The sequence below is a fragment of the Haemaphysalis longicornis genome, unplaced genomic scaffold, assembly GCF_048455015.1.
Source record: "Haemaphysalis longicornis isolate Haplotype H1 unplaced genomic scaffold, Haemaphysalis longicornis Haplotype H1 scaffold_3, whole genome shotgun sequence".
NCBI classification, from domain to species: domain Eukaryota; kingdom Metazoa; phylum Arthropoda; class Arachnida; order Ixodida; family Ixodidae; genus Haemaphysalis; species Haemaphysalis longicornis.
In genome coordinates this window covers 6,460,615-6,475,534 of record NW_027526335.1, presented here as the reverse complement: position 1 = coordinate 6,475,534, position 14,920 = coordinate 6,460,615, and the positions used below count along the sequence as shown (strand labels likewise).

At 46.5% G+C, this 14,920-nt stretch overlaps 1 protein-coding gene across 2 annotated transcripts in view; it reads right to left on the bottom strand.

Annotated features, from left to right (window-relative positions):
* Positions 1-4,216: 4,216 nt before the first annotated feature.
* LOC144173897 (uncharacterized) overlaps positions 4,217-14,920 on the bottom strand; it is a 161,952-nt gene continuing 151,248 nt past the window's right edge. Inside the window, exons 5-7 of one of the 2 annotated variants that reach the window (XM_077702219.1) lie at positions 13,996-14,154; positions 11,678-11,812; positions 4,217-6,357 (exon numbers count right to left, since the gene is read on the bottom strand). In XM_077702219.1, coding sequence (XP_077558345.1) covers positions 6,195-6,357; positions 11,678-11,812; positions 13,996-14,154 — 457 coding nt within the window. In that variant the 3' untranslated portion in view covers positions 4,217-6,194. The remainder of the gene's footprint in view (positions 6,358-11,677; positions 11,813-13,995; positions 14,155-14,920) is intronic. The other variant, XM_077702220.1, reaches the window with a different exon arrangement.

The following is a 14,920-nucleotide window of genomic DNA, read 5'->3' as shown; positions in this document are numbered from 1 at the left end:
TATCTTGTTTATGCTAATATAACAATTATGGTGGAAATTCCGCAAAATCTGCATCATTTTAAAATGCAGGGCGTTCTATGGTTTGCCATTTTTCGTTTTTTTATATTCGTATTATTTATATTTTTGGAAAATTTCGTTCGATCAATTATCTCCGTTGACGCTATTATAACGATTACAGGTGGAACATTTGCGGAACCTGCATTATTGTGGAAATGCAGGGTGTTGTACGGTTTGCCTTTACCGTAATTTTGTTTATATCTTCCTTATTTTTAGTTTTTTTTTTTAATTTCGTTCGACCAATTATCTCCATGTACGCTATTATAAGGATAACAGGTGAAACTTTCGCGAAATCTGAATTATTGCGTAAATGTCAGTAGTTATACTGTTTGCCATTTTCCGTAATTTTTTCACGTTTTTTTTTTAATTTTGTGCGACCACTTATCTCCATTTACGCTATTATAACGATCTCAAGTGGGACTCCCGTGATATCTGCACTTTTCTGGAAATGCAGGGTGTTACACGGTCCTGGCTATGTGGGTACTCGGCAAAGAATGCTACGCATTAAAACCCGGGATTGAAAACAGCGCCGACTCGGCGATGAACTACAAGAATAACTACTTCCTGTTATTGCTGGTTCACGCGCCGACGCATACAACCATGGTGCTCGGTCACCCGGTTTCGCAGCCGTCCTTACATCCGTCAGGCATGATGAACGCGTTCTCGAAATAAACTGGTGATTTGTCCCGGTGTCAGCTACGTATTTATTTATTTTTAGCTGTTCATAGATACCTCAAAGACCCCAATGGGTAGAGCTTTACATGAGGGGTGGTGAAGAACAAAAATTACAGAACATTCGAACAACAAACAAGAAAAAAAAACAACGAAGAAGCAAATCACGAAAACAGATGGCTTCAAGGACGCTATGTTGGTTTTCAAGCACTAACAGTGGCTACCGGCCGATGATCGTGTCAACTGCAGATTGCCGTGCCTTTGCAAAATATTTGCCTAATCAATCACAATCCGTGTTATCTAAATTTGCGGGCTCCGACCTCACGTAAATTGAAAGGGTGATCAATAGAGACAAATATTTAGCGTACTCGCACTGCTGTCCAGTGGTGCTATTTCTCGCTTGTAGAATTCCCCGTAAATTTGCCATCTTGAACGGACGCCCTTTTTATTGGCTTTCAATAGTCACATGTTACCAGTTCTCGGCTTCTCACGTTCAACACCAGAAAGCAAGTGACAAACCTTACAGCCAATAAAAAAAATCGTCCTGTCAGGATTATGAATTCGAAAAAAATCTCGCGAGTCCAGAAAGGGGGCCTAAATGTATAACATCTGAACTCTATATCTGAATTTTAAATTGTATCTAAATCTGTATTTTAAAGGTAGCAGTTACGGGCAACATTGCTAGTAGTTTGAATATATTACGGTCTTTATTATAGAGGCCACTGTGTCGATGCTACGTAAACTGGAAAATGACGGCCTCTTTCGCTGAGTCCCTACTAAATTTGAATTCCGCCAAGCAGATTCATGCTTTTTCTCTAGCTTTTTACCCCTTGTTACACCGAGTTGCTTTCACCCCCGTACCTCTTATCATATTCCTCTGCAGCCATTCATTTTTTTTCAGGCAGCTCGTGTGCTGTCACTACTCAACGTCACTGATCCCCTCAAACTACACTACTTTTTTCATTGCATACATAGCAAGTAGTTTACTTAGCGCGCATGTGATTTCTCAGCCTTTGCTTTTTGAATGTGCTTATTCTAACCTTTTAATTCATTAAGACAACCATTGTACCCACTCATTACTGCCAATTTTGTAATTGCCACGGCCTTTTTAGGTTGGAGCTAGATTCTCGAATAAATCATTTCTCTCTCTCCCTTAGCTTGACCTAGGAGTGTTTCTACACGCGCTTGTTTCCATGGCGTGGTCATTTTTTATATTACAGGGCCGCACCTATCACATTTCCTTACATTGTCCTTAGCGTCCACCAAAGTTGGACTTCCTGCATGGTCCTCAGGAAGCACACCGACCCTCCCCCCGAAGTTAGGACCGCCATTATACGCACTGGTTGTGCACCCGTTCCTTTTAGCGGCGTTGATAACCTAGTACATGATGTGTATGGCACCCTTTTTAAACGTGCGTTTATTATAAACGTTTTTTTTATTAGCTTTCACAGCAATCCACAGTTCAGTTTCGCGTATTCGAAGTGACTGCTGCTGAAATACACAATAAAGAAGACGCCGACCACAAGAGAAAATAAACAATGACGTTTCGGCACCCCAAACGGGAGCCTTGTTGACGCCACCTGCTGCTGTTCCAGTCGGTGCAATGTTTTTGGCGGGACTGGGTAGGGCCGGGCCTTTCCACTGATGCCCCAGCTGAGCACAGGCATTTCAATGATAGCAGTTCATGGCTCCAATTTCTTTTTCTCCACCACCGCATGACCGCAAAAAGAAGGTGCGGGCCCGTACCGCACCCCTGCAGATCCGAGCACATTCAAAGCAACTTTGAGGACTAGAAACTGTACATCGTTTGTATAGTGTGGGCACTGCGGGTAATGATTGAAAGGTGAAGTAATGCCAGTTTGGGTGCGGGTGCTTCCACCTACTTGTGCACCGATGCCCGCACACCACGGTGAATAACGGTACCACGGTGCCCACCGGGAAGGTCTGGCAGTTCTGAGTCGGGATACGGCACATTACAAGGCCCCTCCATCAGGCCTGTGGACGAGAGCAACATGGAGGGGCCTCAGCACCAGCGTCTGCATGTAGCCCGGGGATTTCCCTCCTCGGCAGCTCAAGTGGTGCCGAGCCCACACAAAACCGATTTCTATTTCATTGTTCATTTGCTGGCCTTAACTTGATGTGACTGACGGTCTCGTCAACAAAGCTGCTAGAAATCACCGGCACACTGAGCCTGGCGAGCTCAGTTAGGCAAAACATTTTTAGTTCCCTTTGGAGTCGCTCACCGCTGGTATGTTGCCTCGCACGAAGTCTAAGACTATACGGTATGTTTGCCCCCCCCCCCCCCCCCGGGGGGGGGGGGGGGGGGTAGGAACCTTGGTGTCGCAGTGTACTCTGCTGCCAGGTGCAGCAACAAGCTTCACATACTCTTTTCTCTTCGACGAACACTCTTTGGGTACCTGAGGCACAGCTCATCTCTGGATACCTGGTTGCGAATCTATCAAGGGTAAGGAGGCTGCTCAAACCACAGCCCGCGCGCTTGTACACCGAGCCACCATACAAGAGGGACATACACCACTTCCATCTCTATCATAAAATCGTTTGTCACCAGGCCTGACAATGTCAGTCATTACCATCAGGCCCGAAGGGAATTCCCGACTCCGCATCCCTCGTTAACAAGGGCAGAAGCCACGATCCTTCAAAGACCGCAGACGAATATGCGATTCCCACTCCATGCGATTTACCCAACTTACACCTCTTCCTGCAATTTCTTTTCGATGGCCAGCACACTGCACCACCCCATTTGGGAGTGAAAACAGGCACCCAGACCTTCTCCAAATAGCTTTGGCCTCCGAGCAAAATGCACATTCGACCGCCTGACTAGCCCGGATTTTCGGATCAGGCGTGAACTGGTAAGAGGTCCTAAACCCCAAGCCGAGCCCTAGGGATCTCGTAGTAGGGATGTTCTCTACTGGGCGGGTGCCCTGACACCCACCTTTTCTGATTTTTCGTTTCAAATAAGGAAATTTTCCTTTTATGTTCAAAAAAAAAAAAAAGCCCGGTGATAGTTTTCCCGTTCCCGCGCGGTGGTCGCTGATCTATCTTCTCTTCCCCATTACCCCTTCCTTTTCCTGCCCCAACCACCTTTGTACCACTACCTCAACCCATATTTCTACCCCCTCCCATTCCCTTTCTCTCCCTGCGATACATATGTGGTGCAGACTGGGAACCTCTTTCCCTCTCACAGTCACCTCACCTCACCTCACCAACCTGGTAATCATCATCCATTTTAATGAAGCGGTAGGAAAACATCTATTCACCTGAAGGCCATTCAAGGAAAGTTAAGGCACGGCACTGTCTGCTCGGCAAAGCCAAATGATCAATAAGAAATGGAGAGAGAAATTTACGAAAAAATGAAAACTCGCTATACCAAGAGCCCTAAGCATACTCCACTGTCACTTTTGGAATGTTCCTTTCCGGCAAAGGTACATGATGGCCTAGCGAAATGTTGGCAGCACATACGTGAGTGTAAACACGACGACAACATCTTTATTTAAGGCTTAAAAGTGTGCACTACATGCCACACGTGGAAGTGATGGCGCATACCACAGCGAAACACTGTTCCAGTATCTCTCACAAGAGACAAAAAAAGTAGCAAGCAGGTCGTGACCTCCCGACTGCTGACCTTTTAAATAAACGCAGACAGATTTGAAAGAAAAACATAAAGAAAGTATACCACTTTTATGACCTAGACATTTACCGAAAATGGAGCTTTACTGTACTTCCCTTCGAACATTATCTGATGACTGCTGTAATGGCACATCTTTAGTAGTCACCTCTATTATAAACTTTTACGCAGCTCTGAAAACATTTCTCCCCACCATAGACATTTCGCTCTGTACAGCAGCACTAACTCAATGTTGAGGGTTAGCCCCAATTAACACCAACATTCCTTTAAAGCTTCTTCAAAAGCCCAGAAAAATTTCTGTGTAGAGAAGTTTGAAGTTTTGCGAAGGATGGGCACAGCAGAGTACTTAGTGCCGGTGAGATTCACAAGATAGCTTCCGAGGCTTACTAATATTACACCCGCAACGTACTAACCATCGTACACAAGTCTACGCATTGGCATGATAATGCATGACCTGACAAATCCTACCTTAGAGTACTACAGAGTTAGCTTAGGAATACAGACTGCGGGTATAGTGTTTACAGCGGGTAGGAAAAGAACCCTTGTAGTCCGATTTGTTTTTTCCTCTTACAACGCTGCACAGTGAATGAAAAGTACAAAAAGCGAGGCAGTGAACTGGATTGATTTAAGGCATTCGGTATAGGTACGCAAACACTTCGCTCCTACGGCAGTTACATTAATTGAGCGCTCTAGTTAACAACAACAGGGGGACAGGTAAAAAAAATCGAGCGCGGTAAACATGCACGCATCGTATGAATGAAGTTCCTAACACTCACCGGCTCGCAACAAGTTAAACTGCGGAATAGTTCATGCATATGAAGGTCCTTTCACATGAAGACCGAATAGCAACAGCGTTATATAGGCATGTGAGAAACGAGCGTTAAATATATTGCATAATATTCAACAGACCTATCTCCAGTACTTTCAAGGCTGGCTAAACTTTCTAATGAGTGGTGAAACCCTGAAAAAGTTGAAAACACTGCATGTATAGTGAGAAACTAGCGTTCCTAGTTGTATGCCATTCCCGAAAGCAGAGATGCCATAGACAAACATTTACGTAGCACCTGGAGTCCCGCTTGTCTGACTTCTGGGGCTAAGTGAGCTTGCGGCCGCGATGCACCAGCGACGGCCGCTTTGCACGTAACATGCAATATTTCTCACCACTTTAAGACGTAAAAAACAACGAATGTTTGTCACACCTATTGCGCTTTCGAGACACCGTGGCTTCATGTATCTCAAATCAAAACACACACAAAAAAACTCAACACAGCAACAACCGACAAAAAAGCAGCGCAGCTTCCAAGTGGCACATAACAAGTACTTGCTCCCTTTTCGTAGGCGCGTCGCACGCGCATAGTGGGGTACAAGTCCACGTCAAGAACACGATAGGCGGCAGCTCTGCTTAGAGCCAGAGTTTAAATAACAGAAGAACACACATAACATACACAAACAGCCGCTAAGGGGGGATGACACCGTCGACGAGGGAACCCACTCACAAACGTCCATAGCGTTTTCGATCCTCGCTGCACCTTCATCTTTCCTCCGCATCCTTAGTCTCCTCCCGCTCCTCTGCATCTTCTCGCCGCCCTTTATATCGCTAACCGAAAGTCCAACCAAGTCAAACGCGAAAGAGGCGGCTCTGCAACGAAGGCGAGAGGCACGCACACACGAGGGGCCGCTGCTGGTGAACACGAGGTGGGTCGGTTTTGGTCAGACTGGAATGCCCGGTGGTCGCGAGGCTACCGCAGGCGTGCCTGGTCGTTGTCAGCAGACGTAGAGCAAAAGCAAAACGGTAACAAAAGCTCTCTCGGCCTCTCGTTCAGTCGCGCTCGAAGAACTGCCATCTGTGGGAATGTGGGTGAACTTTCCGGTCGGCGACGTGCTTGGGCCAGTAGTCCGGTCTCTTGGGGCAGCGGCCCGAGTCCACGTCGTACAACCCGTACTCGCACTCCGGTACGTGGCAGTCTTGCGTCTCGACGCACCTGCATCGAGGGAAACGAAAATAATTAGCAGTGGCTTAGGTGGGCTATGCCAGGATATACGTAGCGTGAGCTAAGGTTCAGTAATCCAATCCAAGCCAATCCAGTCTAGTCTAGTCCAGTCCAGTCCAGTCCAGTCCAGTCGCTGCTCCTCGCGCACGCGCAGCACGGCTCTCCACGAGCCAGCCGAAACGGCTATCAAGCGGCTACGGCGCAGCGTCAGACTTGGCTACTGCGCAACGGAGGCGCACAGCTGGGCACGCACCGGCGCCAGTGCGTCTGCGACGACGGCTATGACGTCACTCCTCTGGAATGCGCAGACCGGCGAATGTGCAGACCCAATTCTCTACACACCCGTACTCCAATTAGATTGGTTTTACAATCCAATCCAGTACAATCCAATTTAATCCATTCAAATCCAATCCAATCCAATCTAATCCAATCCAACGCTTCTCGCGCTTGCGCAGCACGGCCCTTCAAGGGTCCACGCAAAACTGCTCAACCTCGGCCAGTGTAGCTTACGCTCACTGGCCGAGGTACCAGCTGCGGCCTGTCTGCTTGCTGACGTAATTAACGCCGTAAGGCGAAAAACGAAATCGAATAAAGAGACGCAATGACAGTGTAGCAGAAAACAAGCCGGTTGAAGTAAGTCGTACTAAAGGACAAGGAAACCACGGAAATAAACAGACGCCAATAAGATGTAGCAGTAAGGAAGTTGTCAATAGGCCCCGCAAGTCTTTCGCGTTCAAAGCATGTAACAAAACTTAAGGGCTTCGAAGAATATTTTAGGGGCTTGCGAATATTTCAAACTTTCCAGTATTAAAGCGAATAACAATTTCTATTCTTCTTCGAACCAAGTAACACTTACAAATTTTCGAATGTAGTGAAGTCCTCTCAATACGAAGTCTATAGGGACCGCAGAATACTTCCAATTAGCCGAACTTCCAAGGACAGACAGAGAGAGATATCAAATTCTCGCGTTGAAGTAGGCCAAGAAAGACCACCGTCTTTAGTTTATTCTTAGCAACGAGTCACACGACTCGTTGGGTACTGGATGTACTCTACTGTGAGCTCCCTACGATCGACCACCGCAATTGATTGATTGTGGGGTTTAACGCGCCGACGCAACGCAGGCGATGAGGCGCGCCGTAGTGGAGGGCTCCGGATTAATTTTGACCACCTGGGGTTCTTTATCGTGCGCCGAAATCTCGTACACACGGGCGTTTTTGCTTTTCGCCTCCATCAGAAAAGCGGCCGCCGCGGCCGGGAATCGAACCCGCGACCTCGTGCTCAGCAGCGCAACGCCTTAGCCACTGAGCCACCGCGGCGGGTATCGACCACCGCAAACATGCACACGTTTGTCCCGCTGGCAGCGACGTGCTTTTCAGCAAAACACTGGTGATGTGCGGCTAAACAGCAAGAGGAAGAAGGGCCTCCTGAGAGCGCTTCTCATCTCCTTGGCCTTAGTATAACCTCAAGCTCGTACCAGAGTCCTTCAAAGGCATTGAAGGACTCTGGTATAACCTCAAGCTCGTACTTTCCTTTTGGCATCCTGAAAACCTGATCGCGCCCAAGCTGCAACGTTCAACTCTCTAGATGAGAAGGCCCAGATGCATACACGCACAGTCCTTTTCTGATGAAGTGATACGCAAAGTTTACCTTTTTTTACCTCTAATATTCCCTTTTTTTTATACATAACACTTATGAAATACGTTAAGTCTTATCTGTTTTCATGCTCTTAGATATCGCAGTAAAGCTTCCTTAACAAAAAGACTTTTATACTGCGCACTGGCGAAGCTCGGCTACCGAAAATGCACATTGCCGCACACTTGCATCGCTTTTAGTCTCGGCTCTTTTTTACACGCTTATGCTAGACATAAATTTCCGTTCGCAGAAGCATATTTAAAATTCCTGTCCCTTCAGGGTGTGTATTTTGAAAGGACCCGGCGGAAAAGGGTTGGATAGCGGGGATGATACCATCACGCTATGAGCTCATGCCTTCGAGAATCGATGAAGCAAGTTAATTTTCATGCTTTTTGTTGCCCCAAACCCCTCATTTTTTCTAGAGCTATAATGCAAGTTCGGCTATTCAAAGAACGGCTATTCACATTTCTTTTTCATAACAGCATTGATTTAATCTTATAGCTTGTTAGAATATAGAGTTACACCTAAATTAAACTAATACACGGGCACTACTGTGGTTGAGGCAACCACATGAGATAAAATTTTCTCCATATAGAGTATCGTACCATCAGTAACGCTAAAAGCTTCAGGATAACTTTGCGCTTGTTTTATCAATAAAAAAAGTTCGCAAAACCATTGAAACGAGCATTTTAGTTTTCTACAGGCTAGTTACTGAAGAGTTCTTGAAAAATTGCAAATTTCAGTTCTCCCATTAAAAATCAACTATTCGCTGCTATTAAAAAAATATTCGTTTCAATTCGCAACTATTGAAACAAAATTATTATGCACTCCGTATTCGAAAAAAAAAGTCATTGTTTGCACACATGTATTTTTATATTTTTTCTCCTCGTGAGGAGCAGATCTTTTAAGACGCCATTCTAACCGATTGAATGCATATATAGGTGTTTGAAACAAGTTTAGCAATACTAGCGCTTATAATAATAATCACGCCGAACTATCATACCTAAGCACAAGGCCCTCAGGTCACATGCCTCTTTTGAAATCGGAGTGCTTCCTTCAAATTTAGTTAAAAAACATTAAATACAAGTAAATTCTTTGTAATCTCGGCAAACGTGCATAGAATATTTGATTTTAACACAGTGTGCGTACTCGCGTTTTCGTGCGAAACCCGATTGTCACAACACATGGTCCCCACACACTTCGTGCATGCTGCGGTGCGCGTGATCATAAAAAGCTGGCACAACAGCAACTAGCCCCTCTTCCCCACAAAGAGGGTGGCGTCGGTTCCTATGGAATCCATTTTGCGAGCCCCTGGGCGTTGCCAACTTTGCCGAACTTTTCCGTGTCAAATACTCGTCTCCTGATGTTGCCGCGCTCAGCGAAGTGCTATGCGGATTCGCTATTGCCCCTACGATGTAAGGACGTTCATGGCACCTGTAACAAATATACAAAGTAAGTATATACGCACAACTCCTCGACAAATAATTTAAGCGGGTGGGATCGTGCTGAATAATGATGGGGGCCACATCAAACCTCACAAGCTAGTGCGGTAGAGGTGCAGACAACCCCCGTGACTTTTTTTTTATTTTTTTTTTATTCACCAACAAGTTGTACGAAATACATAACACAAACTGTTGGGCCAATAGCCGAAGCTAGTTTAGGCCCATTACATAAATACACAATACAGCAGCAAACAAACAGGTGAGTGAAAAGATACTGATTACAAAAACACTGCAGGAAAACCAAATAAAAAAAAATTGAACATAACAAAAGGAACCTGGGTTCATGCGATGTTGGATAGGTAGTACTTTTTTAGTGTAAATACAAAGTTATTAGCTGTTTTTATTTCTATAGGTAAAGTGTTCCAAACTTTTGCTCCGTAATATTGTAGTAGCCGTTGACCGTAGGTATTTCGGGTTACAGGCAAGTTAAAATTCACGTTACTTGCATTCCTAGTGTTCCTTGTAGGTAACACAAACAAATTTATTGAAAAAGGATGACAATGGAGAATAATTTTGTTGACAACTATACAGACCTTCATTTCACGGACATGCAAGAATGGAAGTATTTGAAGCTCAGAGAATAACGAACGGCTGCGAACACAAGAGTTAGAAAATGTCATAATACGTAATGCTCGTTTTTGAAGGCGCACGATGGGATCTAAATACGTTTGATATGTAAATGCCCAAGATTCTTAATTAATCTCAAGCTGACTTAATTGAACACGTCAGCACATCTACCCCTGTAGGGTGTACGAATAGTGATTTTCAGTTTCGAAGCGAATACGAAGCGAATACGAAGCGAATAATGACATTATTTGAATAGCTGTCAATTGAAGCGAATATTTTCGCATGGAAGCGAACATTGAGTGCTCGTTGCGTTGGCTTTATACCACGTTTCCCTTGCTGGCGGCTCCTTGCATTCCGGTACTAAGAACGCATAAGCTTAATTTAGGAACAACTGTGGCGCAGCGAAGAATCTGGCGCCCACTTACAAGAATCTTAAATATGGGAGTTGCGAAGGCCACTTGATGCCTAACCAAGACAAGGGAAAAGAGTCGAGATTAAAATTTGTGAAAGAGGGTGCACGGTCGGCAAACTAGCTTCTCCAGCGCCGCGGTGTCAACGCTTTCTTATCAAGAAAGCTTTATCGCGGTGCCAACGAGAGCGAAGCTACACAACTTAATCGCTTCTACTATGTCCTATATAAAAATAAAAGAACTTAAAAACAAAAAATCACTCTTGGGATCAATCTTGCGCATCATTTGATCAGAAAACCGCGGACTCGGATACTATTTCGGTGCAAGCGTAGGCTTTTTTTTTTTTTTTTTTTGTCTTGAGTGGTGACCGGGACAGCTTGGACTCGACAGCGTTATCGGCTGGGACACGAAAAGAGACATGTACGTGGAGTTCGCCCATTGGCAAGGGGACGAGAAGCGCTTCATTAACAAGCGCCTTCCACTTGCCGCACATCACCGAAACATTGCAAGGAAGCCTACCACCACTCGCTGAAGAAGCCACTCCGAGCTTCCGGCGGTCGATCGCAGGCGCTGGAAGTATGTTAGCGCCCAGCTAGTTCAAGCTCATTGTAAGGAATTCAGTTTGCGTGCATTTTTTAAAAAGCCGTTTTGCTGCCATGGACGCAAGATGTTGTCTTTCTCGCTCCATGGGCCATTGAAGGCTTTCGTCTTAAAGTAACCAATAAAGGCAAGACAAAATTCGAACGTGAGCTACGCGAAATCAGACAAAACAAAAGATGAAACTACATAGTATTGCGTGACGTTGACGCAATGACAAAGGGCGACTTTATCATTTTACCTGCAGCGCAGGTCAGCTACACAATGTCACTTGCTCTTCTTTTTCTAATGTTTAATGAATAACTGTCGCGGTCATGCCAATCGAGAATTCGAAAGCATATAGAGCCTTGGGTACATGACTGCATAGATAAATTAACTCGCAGCCGACACCAAGACTGAAATGTGTGTCAACTGTGCTCAACTCTGTAGTCAACGACATTACCATGTATCAGCGAGAAAATGCAACTAATCAATTCCGTAGCCTCTGCATCTCGTAGCAACTGCGTTGCGCACAAAACCGAAAGAAATATAATTAACAATGTCAGTTATTGTCGTTTCTGGTCGAATTCCCCAGTACAAATGTAACAGAGTCCCGTGACATACCTTCTGGCCAAGTCTCCTAGTGGTTCTCGTCCCCTTTTAATCTTGAGGCATCGCTTTTGCTTCTCGAAGCAGTCGCAGCTGCATCGTCCGTCTTCGTACAGCCGCCTCGAGAACGGATCCGGGCAATTATGGCACCTGCAGAGAGAGGGGGAGAGAGAGAGAATGACTTTACTGTCTGAGAGGGCAGAATACCCTGGTGGCAGATGAGAGGGACACGGCGGGAGAGTGGGATAGATCCAAGAGATATCACGGTTCGAGATTACGCCGTTTGTGCAAGTTTTGCGCGGTTAAAGATCACTTGAACTGATAGAGTTCACTCTGAAGTTTGTGGTTGCGTGAAGCACAGTTAGTAGGTCGCAGGTTCCGCGAAGAGACAGGTGCGGCAGAATGGTTTTGAGAGGAGTCTGTCCAGGTTATCCCATCAGCTTGTATAGACCACTTGATAGCATAATTCCATTATTTTCTCAAGCGATGAAGGGTCTGCTCAAAGGCGTTGCAAATACGCTTTTAAACAGCTCATGCGCTAAGGTTTTTTTTTAACCAAACAGCTGAAACTCCACTCGTTAGTAAGAGCGTGGATTAGAATACCGACTATTCGCCCCAAGCAAAACTCGCGTGATGCGCGCGTATGCCTGCGCGCGTGCGTGCTTGCGACTGTGAGTGTAAATGCTAAAGTGGGAAGTATTTCTTCCGAGGAAGCTTCGAGAGTAAAATCAAGAGTCGTAGTGGAAACCGAAAAACGATGAAGAGGGGGCAGGCGAGGAAGATAAATCATAGGCAATTAAAGAAGCAATGTTCTAGAACTTTAAGCTAAAAAATATCTCCTAAACGTGGTCTGAAGTTCTTCAATGCAGTGCTCTCCATACTCTACTAATTTTTAGTAAATGCGTTGCAGTAGAAAAAAAAATGCTCACGTTTGTATCATTCCTTCAGTATCAAACACAAGGGCATTTTCGCCGTATGTCAAATCGGTGTTTGACACGCCGAAGCTACACCTGGGCTGTGAAATTCGCCAAGTAGATTGAATTGGATTAATTTACACGGCGGTAATTATTTAACTTGGGCCGAAGTCTCATTGACAAGAGTATTTTTGTCTTTATCGACCATCCACCACAAGGCTAGATGTCAAAGCTGCAGCCATCAGAAAAGCGACCTCAGGCTTGATAGCGCAACGTTTGAGCCGCTAAGGTACTGCTGGCTGCAACCGCGGGTGTATACGTGTTTATGATAAAAAATGGCCAAACCGTTCATATGGTGGCAGATTAAGCGAAAGTGTTCCGGTTTCGTTGCTTTGCACAGATTTAAGAAACAGAGCCCGAGGACACCTAAGCCCTTTTTATGGTTGTGAATGTGCAAGCATGGGTGTCCAGTTGAACTCTTCAGACTCCTTGCTTCCACCTCGCGTTTTCGAAGGGCTTTGAAATCTTGCCGCTTGACATGCTTTGCTTGGTCATCCGCTTTAACGCTTTCGAATAGCTTCGGTACGTCCGCGGCGTAGCGCCGCAGCTATTCCTGCCGCCGCGTATGGGCAGAGTCGACGACGGTGTTTAATTTCGCTGCCTGTCTGTTCGCTCGTTTGGCTGCATTCGCCCTCTCCCCATATAATCCTTGTTCGGCTACCTCTCGCTACTTCCGAGTTTGAGCTCGCGCTATGGAACGACTTGTGCTATGAAACATCTTCGCCTAGCCCTCTTTCCCAGCCAGGATTTCTGTATCCGGACATTACCTGTCTCGTGTGCGCCCCCTCCCCCCTCTGCCTCTGAAAACTCATGCCGGGCACGCTTACAGACATTAGAGGAAAACAGGTTCGCTGCAATAGACTGACGCAGAATTTTCACGCTGTGTGCGTGCGTGTAATTAATACGTTAATGGGGACATTCGTGAAGCGAATATCGCTGAGTAGGCGCGATGAATTATGAACGAACGGCCGCGCTAGCTTGATGGTGGCGAAAAAATATCTGCAGGTAGGGCTAGTTGTGGCAACAGCGAACAAACATACAAAACGTAACAGGCTTCTTCCTTCTTTGTGACCCCCCTTCTCCATTTAAGATCCCTAGAACTGGGCGAACGCCAATCGGAACTAATTTCATCCATTTTTCGCCCCATAGTCTGTCGTCGATAGTCTGTCGTCGGTAGTCTGCCACCCTAAAGGAAAAAGAAGCAGTACGGCAGCGCGCAAGCAGCACGCGGTGCATAGATGGCTTGCGGTGCAGCGGAACCGCATCCTTCCGAAAAAAGCCGAGAGAATGGAGAGAGAGGGAGTTTCGATCATGTATTGGCTCCGTCTATCTTGTCGCGCAGAAGCCAGCCTCACTCACCCCCGCGCCGCCACGGCTCGGCTCATCCGTCGAGCCTCGCCCAGAATACCTAATCGGCGACGCTGCCCCGAGTCGTCTTCGTCGTCAGCGGCTGCTGGGGTGTGGGTGGCGGAGGAGGGAGACCTCCTAAGTGGCCCTTCTAAATTCGGTGGGCCACCCCTGTTTGGGAAAATAGAGTTGGGAAGCGTTAGGACACACGAGCAATCTGCGGCGGTGCAACGACCCGCGTCGGCCGCCGCGCTGATCGAGCGCCCCGCAACTCCTCCACCACCACCGCCACCACCACCCTTCGCGAGCGCGCATGCGTGCGGACGCCGGACGCACACGGCTTGACGAATCGCCGTCCCGTGTGCTTCGTACTAAGCGGCAGGTAGGCGGATGGAGAGACGTTTCTCCGGCGCCCTCATTAGCCGGCGTAATTGAGCTCTATTTGTTAGGCACCCATAGCTGGGAGAATTAGATTGCGAACACACGACGTCGAGAAGCGGTGTAGGGAGGCATCGCGTGCGTGACCGTTGCCATTGTTTGCTTGCTGCCTCGGCAGAAGAGCTTCGAGTTCACCTTTCAGTCTTTCATATTACTTTTTGTTCTTTCTGACCTTCACTTTATCAAGCGCCTCTTGTACCCACTCGCTTTCGTTGCACGAGCGTGGTACATGTTGCGCATGCAATTTGTAAGGGGCCGACACAGCCAGCTTTCCTATTGAGTCGCCTTTTCGTTTTTTGTAGCACTTTAATTTTCCGCGAAAGCATAAATCTAACGCGCCTTAGAAGACATTCCACCGGAACCGCTGCCCCTCCTTTCACTGACGCTTCCCGCTATCTTCGGACGTTCGGAATCTGATGATCATTTGTCGCATCACACGTGACACGGGCAAAGGAGTGCCAGTGCATTGAATGAAAAAGAAAAAGAGTGTGAATGGCCC